This window comes from Borostomias antarcticus, assembly GCF_949987555.1.
Source record: "Borostomias antarcticus genome assembly, chromosome: 22".
Taxonomy (NCBI): domain Eukaryota; kingdom Metazoa; phylum Chordata; class Actinopteri; order Stomiiformes; family Stomiidae; genus Borostomias; species Borostomias antarcticus.
Genome location: NC_140255.1, coordinates 18,728,246 through 18,745,745, shown reverse-complemented (window position 1 = coordinate 18,745,745; position 17,500 = coordinate 18,728,246). Strand labels below are relative to the sequence as shown.

The window sequence follows — 17,500 nt, the reverse complement described above, 5'->3', positions numbered from 1 at the left end:
GCATGCAGACACACACACACACACACATACACTAATCAGCATTTGATTTGGTAAGCTTGTTTAAAAAGGTATGATGATGACTGAACAAGGAGGAAATAAAGATTTCACTTTAGTAACAGTGAGCGGCAGTCATGGTTCATTACAAAGTCCCCTCTTCCCTCCAACAGGCCCTCGGAGCCAAACTGCTTTACCTGGGACACCACCTGGTGGCGACCATATGCCATTGCGGCTTCAGAGATCCCATGCAAACTCGAGGAAGCCAGGAGAAGACACATTATTGAAAAAGAACGTTTATTCTTTTCATATCATCCGTCCGTTTCCCAAAAAGTGCATAATTGATCTGACGACATAAGCAAAAGTCACAGGATAAGGACAGAGGAGAGACACAGACGCACTACGGGCTTACATTCATCACCGTGACAGAGAGGGCAGTCTGAGGAAATGGCAAAGGGCATGTGTATAAAAGTGGTAAATTGACGAGAGAGGGGAGGTCCTTTGGAGCCAGAAAGGGGATCAGGTCGGTTTATATTTATGACTTGACCATGGCAGCGAACTCTGTGGGGGGGGGTGAGGGGAGGGGGGGCATAGACGGGAGAGGAGAGATGGGAAAAAAAAGTCAGTCATATTCCATATTCTGCCACCAAGTATTCCATTGATGATCTATAAATAACACGTTCCTAAGAAGACTTACAAAGACTCGTAGGGGTGACGTTTACTAATACAAGCGCGGCTAAGGTCTCCCCACTGAGGTCTCCCCACTGAGGTCTCCCCACTGAGCTCTCCTCTAAAGTCATTAAATATAGCCAGTCGCTCACCATCCATGCCGATCATGCCGTCACCGTCAACGTCACCGGCCGCGAGGAAGGCCTTGGTCTCTGCGTCTGTCAGAGCTCTGGCGCCGGCAGAGAAGTTCTGCAGGAACAGCCTGGAGAGAGAGAGAGAGAGAGAGAGAGACAGAGAGAGAAAGAGAGAGAGAGAGAGAGAGAGAGAGAGAGAGAGAGAGAGAGACACCAAACGTCAGGCTTTAGACCTCCTACCTTAAAAGGGTAATCATTGACCATGCTTTATGCTTCATGTGTTATTATAAATGTGTCTGGTTTGGGTCCTGATTTTGATATGTGAGATAACAGTATAAATACTGTATCCTCTGCAATATGGTTACTGTAAATTAAACTCTTAATGTACTGTATGTATATGAGACAACTGCAAAGTATGCTCTGAAAGTGTAAATAGGAGATTAAATTACAGTTAAATATCCTCTGAGATTGTGAAGTATATGACACTGTAATATGAGAGTATACTACTGCAAAGTACGCTCTGAGAGTAGAAAATATATGAGAATACTATAGAGAGTGTAAAGTTTTGGGGTCTTTACTTGAGCTCGTCCTCCTCAATGAATCCACTCTTGTCCTGGTCAATGATGCCGAAAGCCTGCTTCACCTCAGCAGAAGTCTTGGCAGACAGACCAACCTTAGCGAAGAAGTCCTTGTACTTGAAGCTGTCGGCAGCTGTTGGGATGGCAAAGCATTAGAACTGGAGTCAGCTATGTACATGGAGAGTTGTGAGCCTATACCGGAACCTTCCGTTCTTCTACTGCTTGAAGGATCCTGCATCTAAATAAAAGTATTGTGGAGCGCCTGCCTCTAAATACAAACAATACCAGTGAGTACCGGCACCTATTTCAGCCCAAGTATATACAGCACAACATCAGACCTATCATACTCATGATGACACTTCTATAAGCTACTTCAATGACTTCCAAAGGCTTAATGTGCTGTTCCTATAATATCTACAGTAGCCTATATGAGTGGTCTACACCTAGTATACAACTGGCAGATGTAGATAAAGAGAGAGAAAGAGAGAGAGAAAGAGAGAGAGCGAGAGAGAGAGAGGGACCATGTTACCTGCACAGCCGGCGAGGGCTGCAGCGATGTCAGCATCGTTCAGAACACCGGCGAATGCCATTTTTAGCTGCATGATGAGAGAGAGCGAGAGGGAGAGAGAGAAAGAGAGAGCGAGAGAGGGAAAGAGAGAGAGAGTGAGTGACAGGGGACACACCATCAGTTCAACTACAGCAGAGACGAGTCCACTCTGTCTATCGTGGTACTAATACAGTATTAAGGCCTAGTTATTATGCGTTTTTTGCAACCACAAAGCCATGCATGACTCCTCTTCTAAGTTACTCCTCCTATTATGATTAAACCTTCCCACTATCGGACTGTAAAGATGAACAACTGCATCTCCCAACACTTATAATAAAATGCAGCTGGTAACATAGTTATTACACCGTAATTACAATCACAAAGCCATGCATGTGCTGTATTTCTGAGTCCCTCCATTCAAGGTCTGCCTATAGGTTCTCAGGAAGATTCAGACATGGTAGTCCACTTCTCAAAAGCCCAGACACTTCCAGCGGAAAAGGTAACAGCTCCTTTGCAGCCATGGTACAGTAGGTAGGGATTTGGCTCAAGTCATTCCAGTTTGGTTCCATGGTTAGTCCCAAAACAAAAACTGAGAGTTGAGGAGGTTCCCCCCCAATGTATCTGCTCCCATTGACAGGCTGAATGCAAACTGATATTCTGTAGAGGCATGGAGAGAGGGGCTGGCCTGCCCGGAGCTCGACTCTCCTGCAAAGTGACTCACCTCAGGTTTATCTTTGAGATAAGACTAGAGTGGATTCACTAAGATGATTCTGTCAACTGCAGTGAAGCTCTGTCCCCAACCCCACGACTTATATACTTCCCCTCACACGAAATATGAGGCAGTTGTAACGGACACCACATGCAAAGCAGTTGGTCAAAAAATGTGTCCAGTAGTCAGGCCGTTCTATTTATATGTACAAAAAGGAAGATGCTTAAAAGGTAGGTGTAGGCAAAAGTGCTTAACTACTTATTTGGTTGAAATATATGGATAGTTTTGTGTGTTGCCCGCAAAATAATGGATAATGAGATACATTCACTTTGTGGTTTACAGTTCATAAATAGAAATTGAAATGTATACAATAGTTATGGACTGTTTGACAAATGGTTTTGGTTACTTTTTTGCAGAGCTCAATCGATTTCATCTTTGGTATATTTTGTGCGTGAAAGTTCTACTCGTGCGTAAACTTGAGCTAATTAGATAGCCTACGTTTTGGCAAGATGTAACAAAATATAACGTTACCTTAAATCACCTAGAATGACAGTCTAATAATAATGATAATAATAATTACAATTTACGACTGACTCTCTGTGTACATTGGCGAGAATAAACTAGTCCACGTTTTTGGCACGCTTAAATATCTGGAATGAGTTGCCTCGCATATTTGGTGGAACTATTGAGAGGCGTGATGGATAACTCTAGATTGATGTACAGGATTGTCTTGCGCGGACTCGAATCTATGAGAAAACATTTTAAAGCAGATTTGATCAATTAGGTAGAATATTGGTCAAATAATAGAATAGACTTTCTTCAGGATCGAGCTTTATATTGTATATAAAATAAATACAAATATTTAAATTTAAAATTAGATAGATGTATAAATAGATGTATAGATAAAAACAACATGTTACAATAAGTAATATTGTACATATTATAAGTAATATATAAAAAATAAGAAGAAGCATATTAAAGGGGTAGTGTGCTATTTTGAACATTTAGCTCTATTTATGGTCTGTCTACCATGAACCTGAAACATAGAGACCATCATTTCACTCATAGGCGATTTTACCCTCTGAGAGTAGGGGGGGCAACATTTTACCATCTGAGATAGGGGGCAACATTTTGACGTGAGAAAAAAAAAACACAGTTCTGCCGTCCCGTCCCGTCTATTTACAAAGAATGCCAGTTGTGAACAGTATGCTAATAAGAAATCCGTATGACAATTCAATATGCACAACGCATCAAACTTCATCTAGACACCACAAGCATGTTATTATGACTTTATGACCGAGCACTAGGCCATACCCAACATCACAACATCACACTGACACTGCCTGCTGGTGCTAGCTTCCTCGCTGATGGTGATGTTGCTAGTGCTAGTGTGCTAGTGCTAGTGTGCTAGTGCTAGTGTGCTAGTGTGCTAGTGCTAGTGTGCTAGTGCTAGTGTGCTAGTGTGCTAGTGTGCTAGTGCTAGTGTGCTAGTGCTAGTGCTAGTGCTAGTACTAGTGTGCTAGTGCTAGTGCTAGTGCTAGCTTCGATAGCCTCTGAGCACTTCTGCATTCGATTGCACCTGCTGCGGTGCCATTTCGAGTGGTAGCTTCTTCATTAGCATTGCCAGTTTTTTTTTTTTAATGAAGAAGTGGTAAATTGTTTTTATAGCTCTTTTCACCATTGTGAGCAGGTTGGCTGGTTGTATCTTGTTGAGCACTGAGCAGTAGGCTACAGTCAGATCAATATTTTTTTTTGCGGTAACAGATCAAACCGGAAATAGTTGAGGTCGACGGACGAGTTGTGCCATTGGTGGATTATGAATATATTTTTTTAAAGGTAGCCTAGTTTAAGTAATAAATACACTTTTAAAATGAATGATGACCTAACACAAACTGGTACAAAAGTTAATTAGTATTATTTTATTTATTTATTTATTTTTAAGAATTTGAGCAGAGTTGGGCTGGCCAATCCCCCCCATGATTTCACTGATCACTGGGGGGGGGGGGGGTTATGGGTTTATCACCCTCTGTACACCCACCATCCAGACCGCTCATGGAAACAGTGACGAGCGATGCCATCACAATCAGACCTCCAGATCCAGGGAGAGAGCACCTCGTTCTGTGTTTTCACTCTCTTCTTTGTATTATATGCTATGACAGAAGGGGAGAGCCCCAGGTAACAACAGCTGATCGTCGGAGTTCAGCAGGGGGCCGTGTTCAGATGCTCTTGTTGCTTTGTGACTTGTGACACAAAGGAATCCCAGGAGCAGCTGGCGCACACCTAAAAATGCACTGCTGCATGTTCCTAGAATCCCACCCCTCCCATAGTTAATTTATTAATGTCCCCCTGACCTATAGACCCATTCCCACATGGCTGAATAGCATCAAAGGAAGTCCTGGTTCTGATGTTTATGTCTCTCCAGATACAACCTTGTTTCTGACTCCCATCAGGGCCTCCCCGTTTGACCCCCATGATCTCTTTACCTGACCTTCCCCACACACACTTACCGCCCCCTCCCCCACACACACACACACTCTGACTTGAGGCCAAGGAGAGGTGACAGTTGGGCCTGTTTCAACTGTGACATCATTTCTGTTATCGAGACCCTCATACAAAAAGCCTCAGACTGAAGCGGCCGGGACAAAGGTGGCTGTGTGGCGCTATGTGTACCAGGGGTCTTGACCCACAGCGCCTGATACTGGGGTCTGAGGTGCTCATATAACTCTGGCCTCAGGGGACTCGTGCACCGAGCCAGTCTCCCCCCTGCGGTGGACAGAGTATCTGTTCCTTATCACCTCCTTCGTCAGGGTAACGTTAACAGTGTGTCAGACTGATTTCTGGCCTCTCAATCCAAGAATTAAGGACACCGCGGACCTCAAATAGCATAACTACATGAATCTTAATCTCCATGGCTCTCTGCTCAGCAGATGATCTCAGTAGCAAAGCCCCGGTCAGCCTGGGTAATCTTATAAATTGTGTAAGCCTCCACTTGGGGTTATACATGTAAATAAAGTTCCATGAGTGATTATAATGAGTCTGATTTTTTCACTTCTCTCTCACACACCTCTAAATAGCCTTGACCCCTATTGGATGTCATTCTCCTGATGGTGGCTGTAGCCAGCCCCCTGACAGGGGGTGTGGGGGGGGTTGTTAATAAATGTGCCTCATTGACAAAAACCCTTGTAACTGGGGAGCTGTGAAACCCAAGCCGGCTGTTGGCACAGCCGCTGCCTCCAGAGCATAGAAGCTCCGACAGAGCATGTGCTCAGACCAGCGTCCGGGAGGCGCGCCTGGTGCTCTCTCCCTGATCCAGGTCTCTTCCCATCTTCCTGTCTCCTACTGGAGCTGGAGGTTCCCCCTATAGCCAAGTGGTGGTACTGCATGTGTGTGTGTGTGTGTGTGTACAGTAGCGTGTTTAGTCATGTGTGTGTACAGTAGCATGTGTTTAGTCATGTGTGTGTACAGTAGCGTGTGTTTAGTCATGTGTGTGTACAGTAGCGTGTTTAGTCATGTGTGTGTACAGTAGCGTGTGTTTAGTCATGTGTGTGTACAGTAGCGTGTGTTTAGTCATGTGTGTGTACAGTAGCGTGTGTTTAGTCATGTGTGTGTACAGTAGCGTGTGTTTAGTCATGTGTGTGAACAGTAGCGTGTGTTTAGTAGTAGTCACTTCGGAGTGCAGGTAGCTGGAGAGAGTGAGGTGTTGACTAACTGCAGTTTGTTCTTTTGAATGTCTGCTATATGGTAATAATATTAATATTAATACGCTTTATTTGTATAGAGCTTTTCAAAAACAGGTTTACAAAGTGCTTAGAAAAAGTGATTTAAATATAAACAAAAATAAAAGTGTGGGTAAAAGACAATGACAAAACAACACAAGTAAAAGCCATTTTATGAAAATTAGTTTTCAAAATCGTTTTAAAAGAGGACACTGACATAGCTAGTCTAATTCCCAGTGGAAGGTTATTCCACAGTTAAGGAGCCTTAATGGCGAAAGCCCTACCTTTCCCAAGCCTTGCCCTGGGGACTGTGAGTAAGAGCTCCTCTAAAGAAATAAGGTAATAATCGAAAGAAAAGTATTTTGTAAGGCTTCCAAATTTCTGCCATTTCGATGTTGATCATGAAAAACCAAGGCAAATGTGTTAATCCAAATGTGACTTTATTTCATTTCCAATAAGTGCAAAGGGCGATGGTGTAGCCTATATTTGCACGCTGTCTGAATGCGAACATGAAACGTATTTATAAAACATGAAGAGTAAACACGCTTTGGGGGTGAAGGGGGTTACAGTCAGGCAAAACAGCCTGTGGCCACGTTCATAAATAAAATGAATATAAAAAAGATACAGTATTTTGACAGGAAGAGCCATGACATCCTCAACAGCACAATTGTGGTTCCATGAAAAGAGGGCTGATGGTAGCTTATGCCTTCACCAGGGCAGCGAACTCTGTAGGCAGAAAGAGAAGGGCACGAATGAGAGGACGAACACTCAGGAAAGAGTCGCTTATTTAGGGTAAATAAAGCTTTTAGTTGTGCTGTGCTTGCTGTAGTTGTTATCAAGTTCACATTAGACAGAAGGCTTTTATTTGAGTGTAATTCTTTATAACACGTTTATATCACATTCCTTAGTGGTGCAGTACCAGTATGATACAACAATATCTATAAATATAATATCACTGTAGACAGTGGATCCCTCCATGATGGGAAGATATCAATATAGACCCCAAAATAGCTGTATTGCTTAGCCAGCTCTCTTTAGTAATTGGGTTGAATATCATATCACGTTGGAACATATGCCAATGTCAAGGTAACCACTCAGCTCCGGTTATCCTTGTCCAGAGTATGCAGGCGTTCAACAGACCGGAGGGTGTTCAAGGGGATTTACTCACCTTCGACTCCGATCATGCCGTCACCGTCAACGTCACCGGCCGCGAGGAAGGCCTTGGTCTCTGCGTCTGTCAGAGCTCTGGCACCGGCAGCGAAGTTCTGCAGGAACAGCCTGGAACACACGCATATGGGACAGGGCCGGTCAGTCAAGATGGAAAGGTAGGCTAATGATGACAACACGTTTTACAGGTGAGGACAGATTAGGACAGATTAGTGGTCAAGTCAAGGTGGTTTAATCATTTGCTGTGAAGACCACTCTGGACCAGATTCTCACTTTGCCTCTTGCCAATTCAGATGGAATTGTTCTCAAGCTGTAATGTGAGTTTGTTTCATTGCCTGAAAGAGTAGACTTATTCAACATTGATTAGTGGCCTTCATTAATGTAGCCAAAGGGTGACAGAAAATTATGCCCAATTTTGTTCTAAGGTTTGAGGAAGTTTTCAATCAGTTTAGTAAGAGTTTCAGAAGGCCTATGAAATAGGATATACAAATATGTCAACCAAGGAGGGGAAGGCCAATGTACTAGTTTTCTTCAGACTACTGTAAAGTATGTTTTGGCTATGCAAATTATATGAGAGTACTGTAAAGATGCTCTTGGAGTGTAAAGTACATCAGGCTATTGTAAAGTATGCTCTAGTAATGTAAACAATATAAGTGCTCTGAGAGTGTAAAGTATATGAGATGACTGTAAAGTATGCTACTCACTTGAGCTCATCCTCCTCAATGAAGCCACTGTTGTCCATGTCAATGACGTAGAAAGCCTTGACTACATCGTCATGGGACTTGCTGGCCAGACCGACCTTGGCGAAGAATTCCTTGTAGTTGAAGGAGCCAGCAGCTGTGACAGAGAACAGAGAACAGTTGTCATTATTAGACGATCTCTGTTTTTTCTCATTTCAACTTAGGTTGTTAATCCTCTGGTAAGGTTATGAGGAGTGTGTCCTCCATAGTATTGATTTTGAAAATAAATGAACGAATTAATGAAGTGTGACTTTTTATGTTTTTTTTTGCAAGCTTGTTCTGATCTTCTTAGTCATCCAAATGATCAGGCGGGCATTTAAGAAGTAAAAATAGAGAAGAGGCCGATATAATGCGGTGGTAGAGTGGCCTAGACCTCTGGTAAGGCGTGGTGTGTGGTGTTCCTCAGCGAGAGGCAGGTGTCCGTTAGCAGAAGCCCACCTGCGCAGCCTGCGATGGCAGCAGCCACATCTGCGTCCTTGAGAATTCCAGCGAATGCCATTTTTGATTAGGTCTAAGAGAAAGAGAGCAAGATATAATTTGAACATTATCGCAAAAAAATCACACTGTGAATGAATCACAAATCACAACACAATTACAAGCAGTCTGGATAAATCAAATATGCTTTTTTTCCCATTACAAGCAGTTGTTAGGGTCTAAAATAATGTCTCAGTTTGGTCTCATCCCAGATGAGTTCCTAGCCTACACCGGAGTGGAAGTGGATAGGACAGAGTGGTCAGGTTACAGAGGAGGCCTCGGCCCCGTTCACAGTGACCTGTCACCTAATCCCTCCTCCCTCCTTCCCTTCCTCCCTCCTTCCCTCCCTTCCTCCCTCCTTCCTCCCTGAGCTCTCTGCTCTTTCTACTCTACACTAACATTCTCCCATCATTTCAACACTTAATTGGAAAGTCCAATTCATTATTAACATATATAACATATAACAAGATATTTTTTTAATTTTATTCGCTATGACTGAAACGTCATGCTATTGAATTGTATAAAGCATCCCAAGGACCAGAAGGTTAGAGAAAGCATCAGACTGGGCCTTCGGACTCTTGGTTAGATTCCTCTGTTCCCTGTGGAAAGGATCAGCTCCTCCTGTAGTGTAACTCTTCGGTCAACTTGCGGTCCCATTTCGTTTTTAAACTCCAAACGCAATCCACATGTGAACGGTTCCATCTTCATCCTGCTCTCGGTGTATTTCCGTGGCGGACAAGAAAAATACAAATCTTCCTTTGAGGAACCTCAGTCCCAGGGGATGCAAGTGCCCCCGGTTGGATGGCAGAGCGGTTGGTGTGCATGTAAACTCACCTTGGGTGTCTGGTAGTGGTCGAGAAGGCTGCTGTATCTCAGTTGAGGGCCGGGTGAGGAAAGAGTGTGTGGAACTCTCTCATTTTATAGTCTGGGTGGGACGTTAAGGTGTAACGCACACCATGTGCTTAGGTTAGTTTTTAGAAAAATGTGTCTAGTAGTCAAATTGTTCTATTTTTATCTGTTAAACCAAGGGTCCTTCTGTGAAACGCAAGAGGGGCATTTTTGGGCCCCTCATTGCTCCACTTGTGGACTGCTTGGTAACGTATAGCCTAATGCCTTCAAGGCAGTAATATGACTCCTTGTTACTGTATCTGCAATATGTGACTCTTCACGATCTAAGTCCACTGATTTTTAATGCAATAGGAGAGTAAGATTCTAATTTCATCAGATGAACATTTAACAATATCAGTTAATAACTGAATGTGATTTTTATCAAATGTAATATGACCATTAATTATCTCCCTTTCAGCATCCAAATGCCTCTGTCAATCAACACGGCACGTAAACTACAACAGCTGGAATGGAAGTGTTCTATTAATTTATTCAAAATTCTATTAATAATTTATTCTATGAATCTATTCAAAACTTAATTAAAAGTAAATAGGCTTCATATATGTTCTTATTACAGAGGTGGTCTATCCACCAACATAATTCCAACATATTCTTTGATTATAAATACCTCTGACATTGACAGTAATATTTGCTGTGTAAAAAGTACCTTAAAAAGTCTTGTTGATGAAATAATAAACACTTAATTTTGACAGTTGATGGATGCTCTGGCAGTTAAAGTTTGAAACTGGAGCTTCCCCTCCAGTCCGTCGGCCATTTCTAAATGTCACATCATGAGAAGAAAATGGTTTTGCCCTGGATGATCTACTGCTGGAGCCATTTTCAGAGGAAGATAGACTTCTGACCGCTCTGATTTCACTGTCACATGCTCTGATCTGCCACAAACTGCCCCAGCAACATGCTCTCATCTGCCCCAAACTGCCCCAGTTACCAGTACATGCTCTGATCTGACCCAAACTGCCCCAGTTACCAGTACATGCTCTGATCTGACCCAAACTGCTCCAACCACATGCTCTGATCTGCCACAAACTGCCCCAGCAACATGCTCTCATCTGCCCCAAACTGCCCCAGTTACCAGTACATGCTCTGATCTGACCCAAACTGCTCCAACCACATGCTCTGTGGTTAACCCTGACCCAATCTGCCCTAGCAACATGGTCTGATTGGCTGCGGGTCTACCTTAGCCAGTCAAAGACAGGACTAGGAGACATTGTGCAGATTGGTGTACAAAAAACAGGGGCTTTTAAATTTATGGGCAAACACACATTTATTTATAAAACATTTCCATCAGGCAAAAACATCTGCAGCCATGTCAAGGTTTAATCAAAACTCTGTTTATTTAAAGTAGTTTCTATGTCATAATTTCCATCAATCACAGCACATTTCACTAGGGTTGGGCTCATCCCAGAATGCACTGCTCTCACTGGGACAAGGCTACACATCCACAAGCCAAAAATCATAGAAACAGTCTCCGTCTTGCCATCATCATCGACCATGGAAGCTCACTGAAGACCTTTATGAAGACTTGACTAGAGCAGAGAACTCTGGAAGAGACAAATAAACAAATTCAATCTGCTTGTATGGTGAGATGAGGCTATAATCAAGTGATTTATCCTTAAAACGATCAAACAACTGCCCCCAGCCACTGGAAAACATGGATGCTAATCTGCGGCAGAGACTTTTCACGTCCTAAGTGGCAGTTGAAGTTCTGTGGTTGCCTGGTAACGCACCCTCCCAGCCAATCTTGCCGTCCCCATCCATGTCCCCGGCCAGGAGGAAAGCCTGGGTCTCAGCCGGCGTCAGGGGACGCGCTCCCTTGGAGAAGTTCTGCAGGAACAGCCTGGACAAACAGATGAAAACCACAGAAGAACAAGATGAAGAACATCATAGAAGAACAAGATGAAGAACATCATAGAAGAACAAGATGAAGAACATAATAGAAGAACAAGATGAAGAACATCATAGAAGAACAAGGTGACACCATGCCACAGAGACCAGAAGAATGAGGCACACTAATGTAAGTGTGTGTGTGTGTGTTTTTGTGTATGTCTGTGTGTGTGTGTGCGTGCGTGTGCGTGTGTGTGTGTGTAAGACTCAACTGTAGCTCATCCCGCTCAATGAAGCCGCTCTTGTCCTCGTCTAAGATCTTAAACACCTTCTCAATCTCCCGAGTAGACTTCCTGGACAAACCCACTCTTGCAAAGAACATCTTTGGGCTGAAGGAGTCATTGGCTGAAAGTGAAAGGGACAACGCATGAAGACCACGAACCAAGCTGACGTCCTGTACTGTGTAGACCTGATGAAGATGATCACACAGGATTCAGCACCTTTCTTTGATGAACAAGGCAACACAACAATCGAACCCTAAAGAACCCTGAACCCCTAAATCCCTACCGATTCCCTAAATCCCTACAGACCCAGTAGATCCCTACAGATTCCCCATGATCCCTACAGATCCCCCTAGATGCCTAGAGATCCCAGTAGATCCCAGTAGATCCCTACAGATTCCCCTAGATCCCTACAGATCCTCCTAGAGCCCTACAGACCCCCCTAGATGCCTACAGATCCCAGTAGATCCCAGTAGATCCCTACAGATCCCCCTAGATGCCTACAGATCCCAGTAGATCCCAGTAGATCCCTACAGATCCCCCTAGATCCCTACAGATCCTCCTAGCTCCCCTCCAGATCCCTATAGATTCTTACAGATCCCTGTAAATCCCTACAGACCCAGTAGATCCCTACAGATCCCCCTAGATCCCTACAGATCCCCCTAGATGCCTAGAGATCCCAGTAGATCCCAGTAGATCCCTACAGATCCTCCTAGAGCCCTACAGATCCCCCTAGATGCCTAGAGATCCCAGTAGATCCCAGTAGATCCCTACAGATTCCCCTAGATCCCTACAGATCCTCCTAGCTCCCCTCCAGATCCCTGTAGATTCTTACAGATCCCTGTAAATCCCTACAGACCCAGTAGATCCCTACAGATTCCCCTAGATCCCTACAGTTCCCCCTAGATGCCTAGAGATCCCAGTAGATCCCAGTAGATCCCTACAGAGCTCCATATATCCCTACAGATTCCTACAAATCCCCTACAGATCCCCGTAGCTCCACATTTTAAACCCCCCCCACCGAACACTCACACACACTATGACCATCCCGTACCTTTACAAGCATTGATGGCCGAGGCGATGTCCGATGCCGCGAGGAAGTCCGTGATGGCCATGTCAAGCAGACAGGGTGGAGGAAGGAGAGGCTGCAGCCCGCTGGACCTTGTTGCTCCACCAACAATGAGCAATGAGTTCTGTCTGAGGTTGTCAGAGACCAGCGGCCTCCCCCCTGGCTGTCACCTGCAGCTGCCTCCAGGCCACTCCAGCCTCCACCGGACCTAGCCGGTGGAGACAGCACCTTTGTGCGGCCCGGTGTGTGGGTCCCAACACTGTGAACCACACATCCATTGTGTTACTGTCCTACCGCGCTGAGGCGATTAGGATGAATAAAGTATTCAGGGTCCCAGAGGGAGCCTGGATCAAATGGAAGTGCAGTACTAACTGTTTTCAGCTCTGCCAACGTTCTGTTGGCCTTTGTCAGTCTTTGGCCTGCCAAAACCCAGACGATATGCCAGAGAATTTTAACAGGGCTGGTGTGGTGTGTGTGTGCGTGTGTGTGTGTGTGTAATATTGTATGGAACAGAAGGTTCCAGGTTTATTTGGTTTGGCCTTGACCAATCAGGCTGGCTCTCTCCCTTGCCCTCCCTGCATACCCCTACCTTCCCTTTGGCTTCCCAACACCACCCATATTTCTTCTTCTGTCTCTCTCTCTCTCTCTCTCTCTCTCTCTCTCTCTCTCTCTCTCTCTCTCTCTCTGGCTCTGGTTGCTTCCGCACAGCCTTATAGTATTTCTCTGACAGGTTCTGGCACAGCCTGAAAACATCCTGTTATTCTTTGGCCAGCAGCATGTTCGAGTTTGACCTTTCCCTGGGGTTAGGGCAAGGGTCAGCATTTTATGGCTAGGGCCATTCTGCCCTATTGTACTCTGGTCTGTAGTTAGGGCTATAAGGTCACAATGTATCTATGATTAGGGCCGGGGTCTGGTTATTCAACTAGACACCTGTCACGCGAGCACGCGCATACACGCATGCACGCACGCACGCACGCACGCACGCACGCACACTCACACACACACACGCACGCACACACACACACACCACACACACACACACACACACAGGTGGCTGAGCTTTCCCTTTGTGATGATGTTCAGGAAATGCATCACGGTCGTTTAGCAAAGTGAAGGATTTCCTGACCAGAGCAAAGCTTTGATACGAGCCATCACCGGACACCTACTGTACCACATTCAAACTTCTTCATATAAATGGTAAATGGTAAATGTACTGCACTTATATAGCGCTTTTCCACCTTAGTGGCACTCAAAGCGCTTTACAATGGCCTCTCATTCACCCATTCACACACACATTCACACACCAATGGCGGTAGCTGCCATGCAAGGTGCTAACCTGCTCATTGGGAGCAATTTGGCGTTAGGTGTCTTGCTCAAGGACACTTCGACATGTGGACAGTCGGAGCCGGGATTCGAACCACTGACCCTTCGATCACTGAATGACCCGCTCTACCAACTGAGCTACAGCCGCCCCCTATATACACTCTCTGTCGTTACTTCAGACATCCCCCTCAGTAACACAAACACGAAAGCTCCGATATGTGAACTGTGACCATTCATCTACACATCCCCAGTAGTAAGACCTACTAATCTACTTTACGCTTCCCGTGGGCAGAAGCTCCATTGTTGATGCGCGTTCGAGCCTCTCTCTGGAGCGATGGCGTCTGCGTCACGATCGACCCGGCGCCGGGCACGTGCGGGCCTGTGCGCCGGCCCGCGGCCCCTGTGACGTCAGCCCGTTTCCTCAGGATGGACGAGAGAGGGATTTGCAGCCAGGGGTCTCGACGAACGACGAAAACATCCTCTCCCCTCCGGCCGGTACCTGCCCTCTCCAACCCCCCCCCCGGCCTTGTCCCACACTCCAACACTTGTTTGCAGGAAGAGCAGATTTCCTGTGTGAAGTCGGAGAGGGGGGGGACGCGGGGGCAGAGAAAGATGGCGATGGGAAGGGGGGGGGGGCGGGGAGAGGGATAGGACTTGTGCTGGGTAGAGATATACATGTTTTTTTTTTCCCCAGCTGATGTTATTGTGTTCTGTTATTGTCACATCCTGGTCAGGTGCAGCTGTGGGTGAGAAAGCTGTGAGGAGACAGAGGCAGAGAGATAGAGAGAGGAGAAGAGAGAGACACAGACTGAAAGACAGAGAGAGAGAGAGAGAAAGAGAGAGAGAGACAGGGACAGACAAAAGCAGAGAGAGTGGGGTGGTCATCTTGGACAGACTATGGAACTAATGAGCAGAGGGGGCCTCAGTCTCGTTGCCACAGAGAACGACAACGGTGAGTAGGAACGGAAACTGACCAATTGTTTTTTGATGAAAAACGAATTTCGCTATCTGTGATGTCATCGCAAAAGAGACAGATCACAGTACCCCGCTGAGCGATCACACCAGTGTAAGGTAGGCATGACCGTTCAATTCACGCGGAGGCATTGGAATAATTGTGTTGTTTCCACCGTATCTACAGGGATTTGAGCTGAGAACGGCACCGTAATATTTCCCCTCTAGGCAGTCTAACCCTGCTGGTGTGTGGAAAGCCTGCTCGCTTGGTACGGAGACACATGGCATGCTCTTCCACTCGGCAGAAGAGAATAGACACATACTCCTGACCTAATATCCCGGATAGCCACCGCAACACATTAGGACCCCTGGGGTGAGCGGTGTCCTGACCAGCGGGACGACGGCCACATAGCTGCTTTAATGAGGACATGCTGCCTGCCACAGTTTAGTAGCTCTGTATTTTGATGTGCTGCCCCCCCCCACCCCCCCCCCGCCATAGCCTGACGCTGGCATAGCTGGCCGTGTCTGTAACTGAGAGAGAGGGGGGGGAGAGAGAGAGAGAGAGAGAGAGGGAGAAGGAGAGAGAGGGGCAGAGAGAGATGGGAAGAGAGAGGGAGGCAGAGAGAGAGAGAGAGAGAGAGGGAAGAGAGATTTAGGAACGGAGGTTAGAGGGCCTCCCCCCCCCCCCCCCTTCGTCCATCCCAAGGAAAAGTGATTGCTCCTCTCTTCTCCGGGGCTCAGTTACCTCCAGTCTATTTCTATACCACCAGCTGTGATGGGGGCATACCGATGGGCCTCTCAGATTCAGCCAAGACACCCCCCACCCCCTCTCCCCCCCCCCCCCCCATACCCCCCTCTCTCTCACCCCTCCCCTCCTCCACTGTTTCGTCTTACTCCTGCGCATCAATCACTCAAGCTTGAACGCCCAGGCAAGTGTGTCTGTGCGCGTGCGTATGAGTATGCAGGTGTGTGTGTGCGTGTGTGTGCGTATGTGTGTGTGTGTGTGTGTGTGTGCGTGTGCGTATGTGTGTGTGTGTGCGAGCGATCCCTGGGGTGACCCCGGTGAAGTTTGCGCCGTCGTAAATCCAACAGAACCCAACCGAAACCAAGACAGCGTGTTCTGATCGCTTGTCTCCACGCGTGTCCGCCAGCCCGGGATTTACTGCCCCGAGGGGCTAGCGCTCGCCCGTCCGCGTCTGCCCCGCGCACACACACACACGCCCCGCTACGCCCCGTTACACACTCTGCACGTGCACCGGCGGGGCACACCAGAGGTGCACGCATACGCACACACACACATACGCACACACGCACGCGCATGCTGTTATTGGAGGGTGGAGGCATCAAATATCCAAACATAGATAATTTAGAGCTCCATAAAAGTCTTAGAGAGAGAGAAGATAATTAGCAAGCACACACACACGTGCGCACACACACACACACACACACACACACACACACACACACACACACACACACAGCGAATGTGTGAAGAGACAGTGCTACTATGATACGCATCACTGGGCCAAAGCTGTTGTGTAATACCCAGGCTCTGAGACGGCTGCTAAGCCTAAGTGAGCGCTCCCCTCCTGCTCTCCACCTCTTTCTCTCTCTCCACCTCTTTCTCTCCCTCCGCCACATTTGTCCCTTCTCCCTCTGTCATCCGCAGGTGTTCGGATGGGTGGTTATGGATCTCTCTCTCTCTCTCTCTCTCTCTCTCTCTCTCTCTTCTGTTCCTGTCATCCTTGTTTCCACTCCCTCTGTTACGTTAGGGCTCCAGCTGGTCAGGTGGTCTCTGCAGTGTATAGTGGGGAACCCCCCCCCCCCCCCCCCATGCCGGAGTGTGAAGAGATTTGGGTTTTCCCTGGCCCGTCACACGACGTCGGGAAGATTAAGGAAAACCTCCCAAGATTCCCCTGGGGGGAAATCCTCGCAGCCCCTCTGTCTGCACTTCCTGTTGACTTTACCACAGGATGTCATGAATCGCCACACACACACACACACACACACACGGAGAGAGGGGGAGAGAGAGAGAGAGAGAGAGAGAGAGAGAGAGAGCTGAAGGGTAGCTGGCCTGGGAAAGGGCGGTAGAATATTCCGTAGCGCCACTGTGCCACACTGTTGCTGCTGTACCATGCAAGTCTATGGTGGTGAATGCGTAGCCTATTTGCAAATCCGTGGATTGAACTTGGGCTATTAAATTAAGACCTCAACAAGTGTTTTATTTATGTGGTGCAGGTATTCCAGGTGGGGAATGGAACCGCTGACCTCCACATGGGAACCGAAGCGCGCGCTGCCAGATAGACGGCAGTGTCTCTGACATCAGGGGTTGTGGGGTCGATTTGGAATTTTGTGATTTTCAGTCACAGGCAGGGCCACTCATCACCTCCGCTACTTATGGCATGACTCCAATGT

The 17,500-nt window shown here is 46.6% G+C and overlaps 3 protein-coding genes across 3 annotated transcripts; all 3 read right to left on the bottom strand.

Annotated features, from left to right (window-relative positions):
• Window positions 1-529: 529 nt before the first annotated feature.
• LOC311323866 (parvalbumin-2-like) lies at window positions 530-1,965 on the bottom strand (the record flags this gene model as incomplete). The annotated part of the gene is made up of 4 exons (XM_084456166.1): window positions 530-555; window positions 816-925; window positions 1,376-1,508; window positions 1,905-1,965. The coding sequence occupies 4 exons, from the start codon at window positions 1,963-1,965 to the stop codon at window positions 530-532; spliced, it is 330 nt and encodes a 109-aa protein (XP_084312292.1).
• Window positions 1,966-7,047: 5,082 nt separating this feature from the next.
• LOC311323644 (parvalbumin-2-like) lies at window positions 7,048-8,753 on the bottom strand (the record flags this gene model as incomplete). Its single annotated transcript, XM_084455925.1, has 4 exons — window positions 7,048-7,073; window positions 7,516-7,625; window positions 8,219-8,351; window positions 8,693-8,753. The coding sequence occupies 4 exons, from the start codon at window positions 8,751-8,753 to the stop codon at window positions 7,048-7,050; spliced, it is 330 nt and encodes a 109-aa protein (XP_084312051.1).
• Window positions 8,754-11,149: 2,396 nt separating this feature from the next.
• LOC311324287 (parvalbumin, thymic-like) lies at window positions 11,150-12,857 on the bottom strand (the record flags this gene model as incomplete). The annotated part of the gene is made up of 4 exons (XM_084456721.1): window positions 11,150-11,178; window positions 11,365-11,474; window positions 11,734-11,866; window positions 12,797-12,857. 4 exons carry the CDS (start codon window positions 12,855-12,857, stop codon window positions 11,150-11,152), a joined length of 333 nt encoding a protein of 110 aa, XP_084312847.1.
• Between the last annotated feature and the right edge of the window lie 4,643 nt (window positions 12,858-17,500).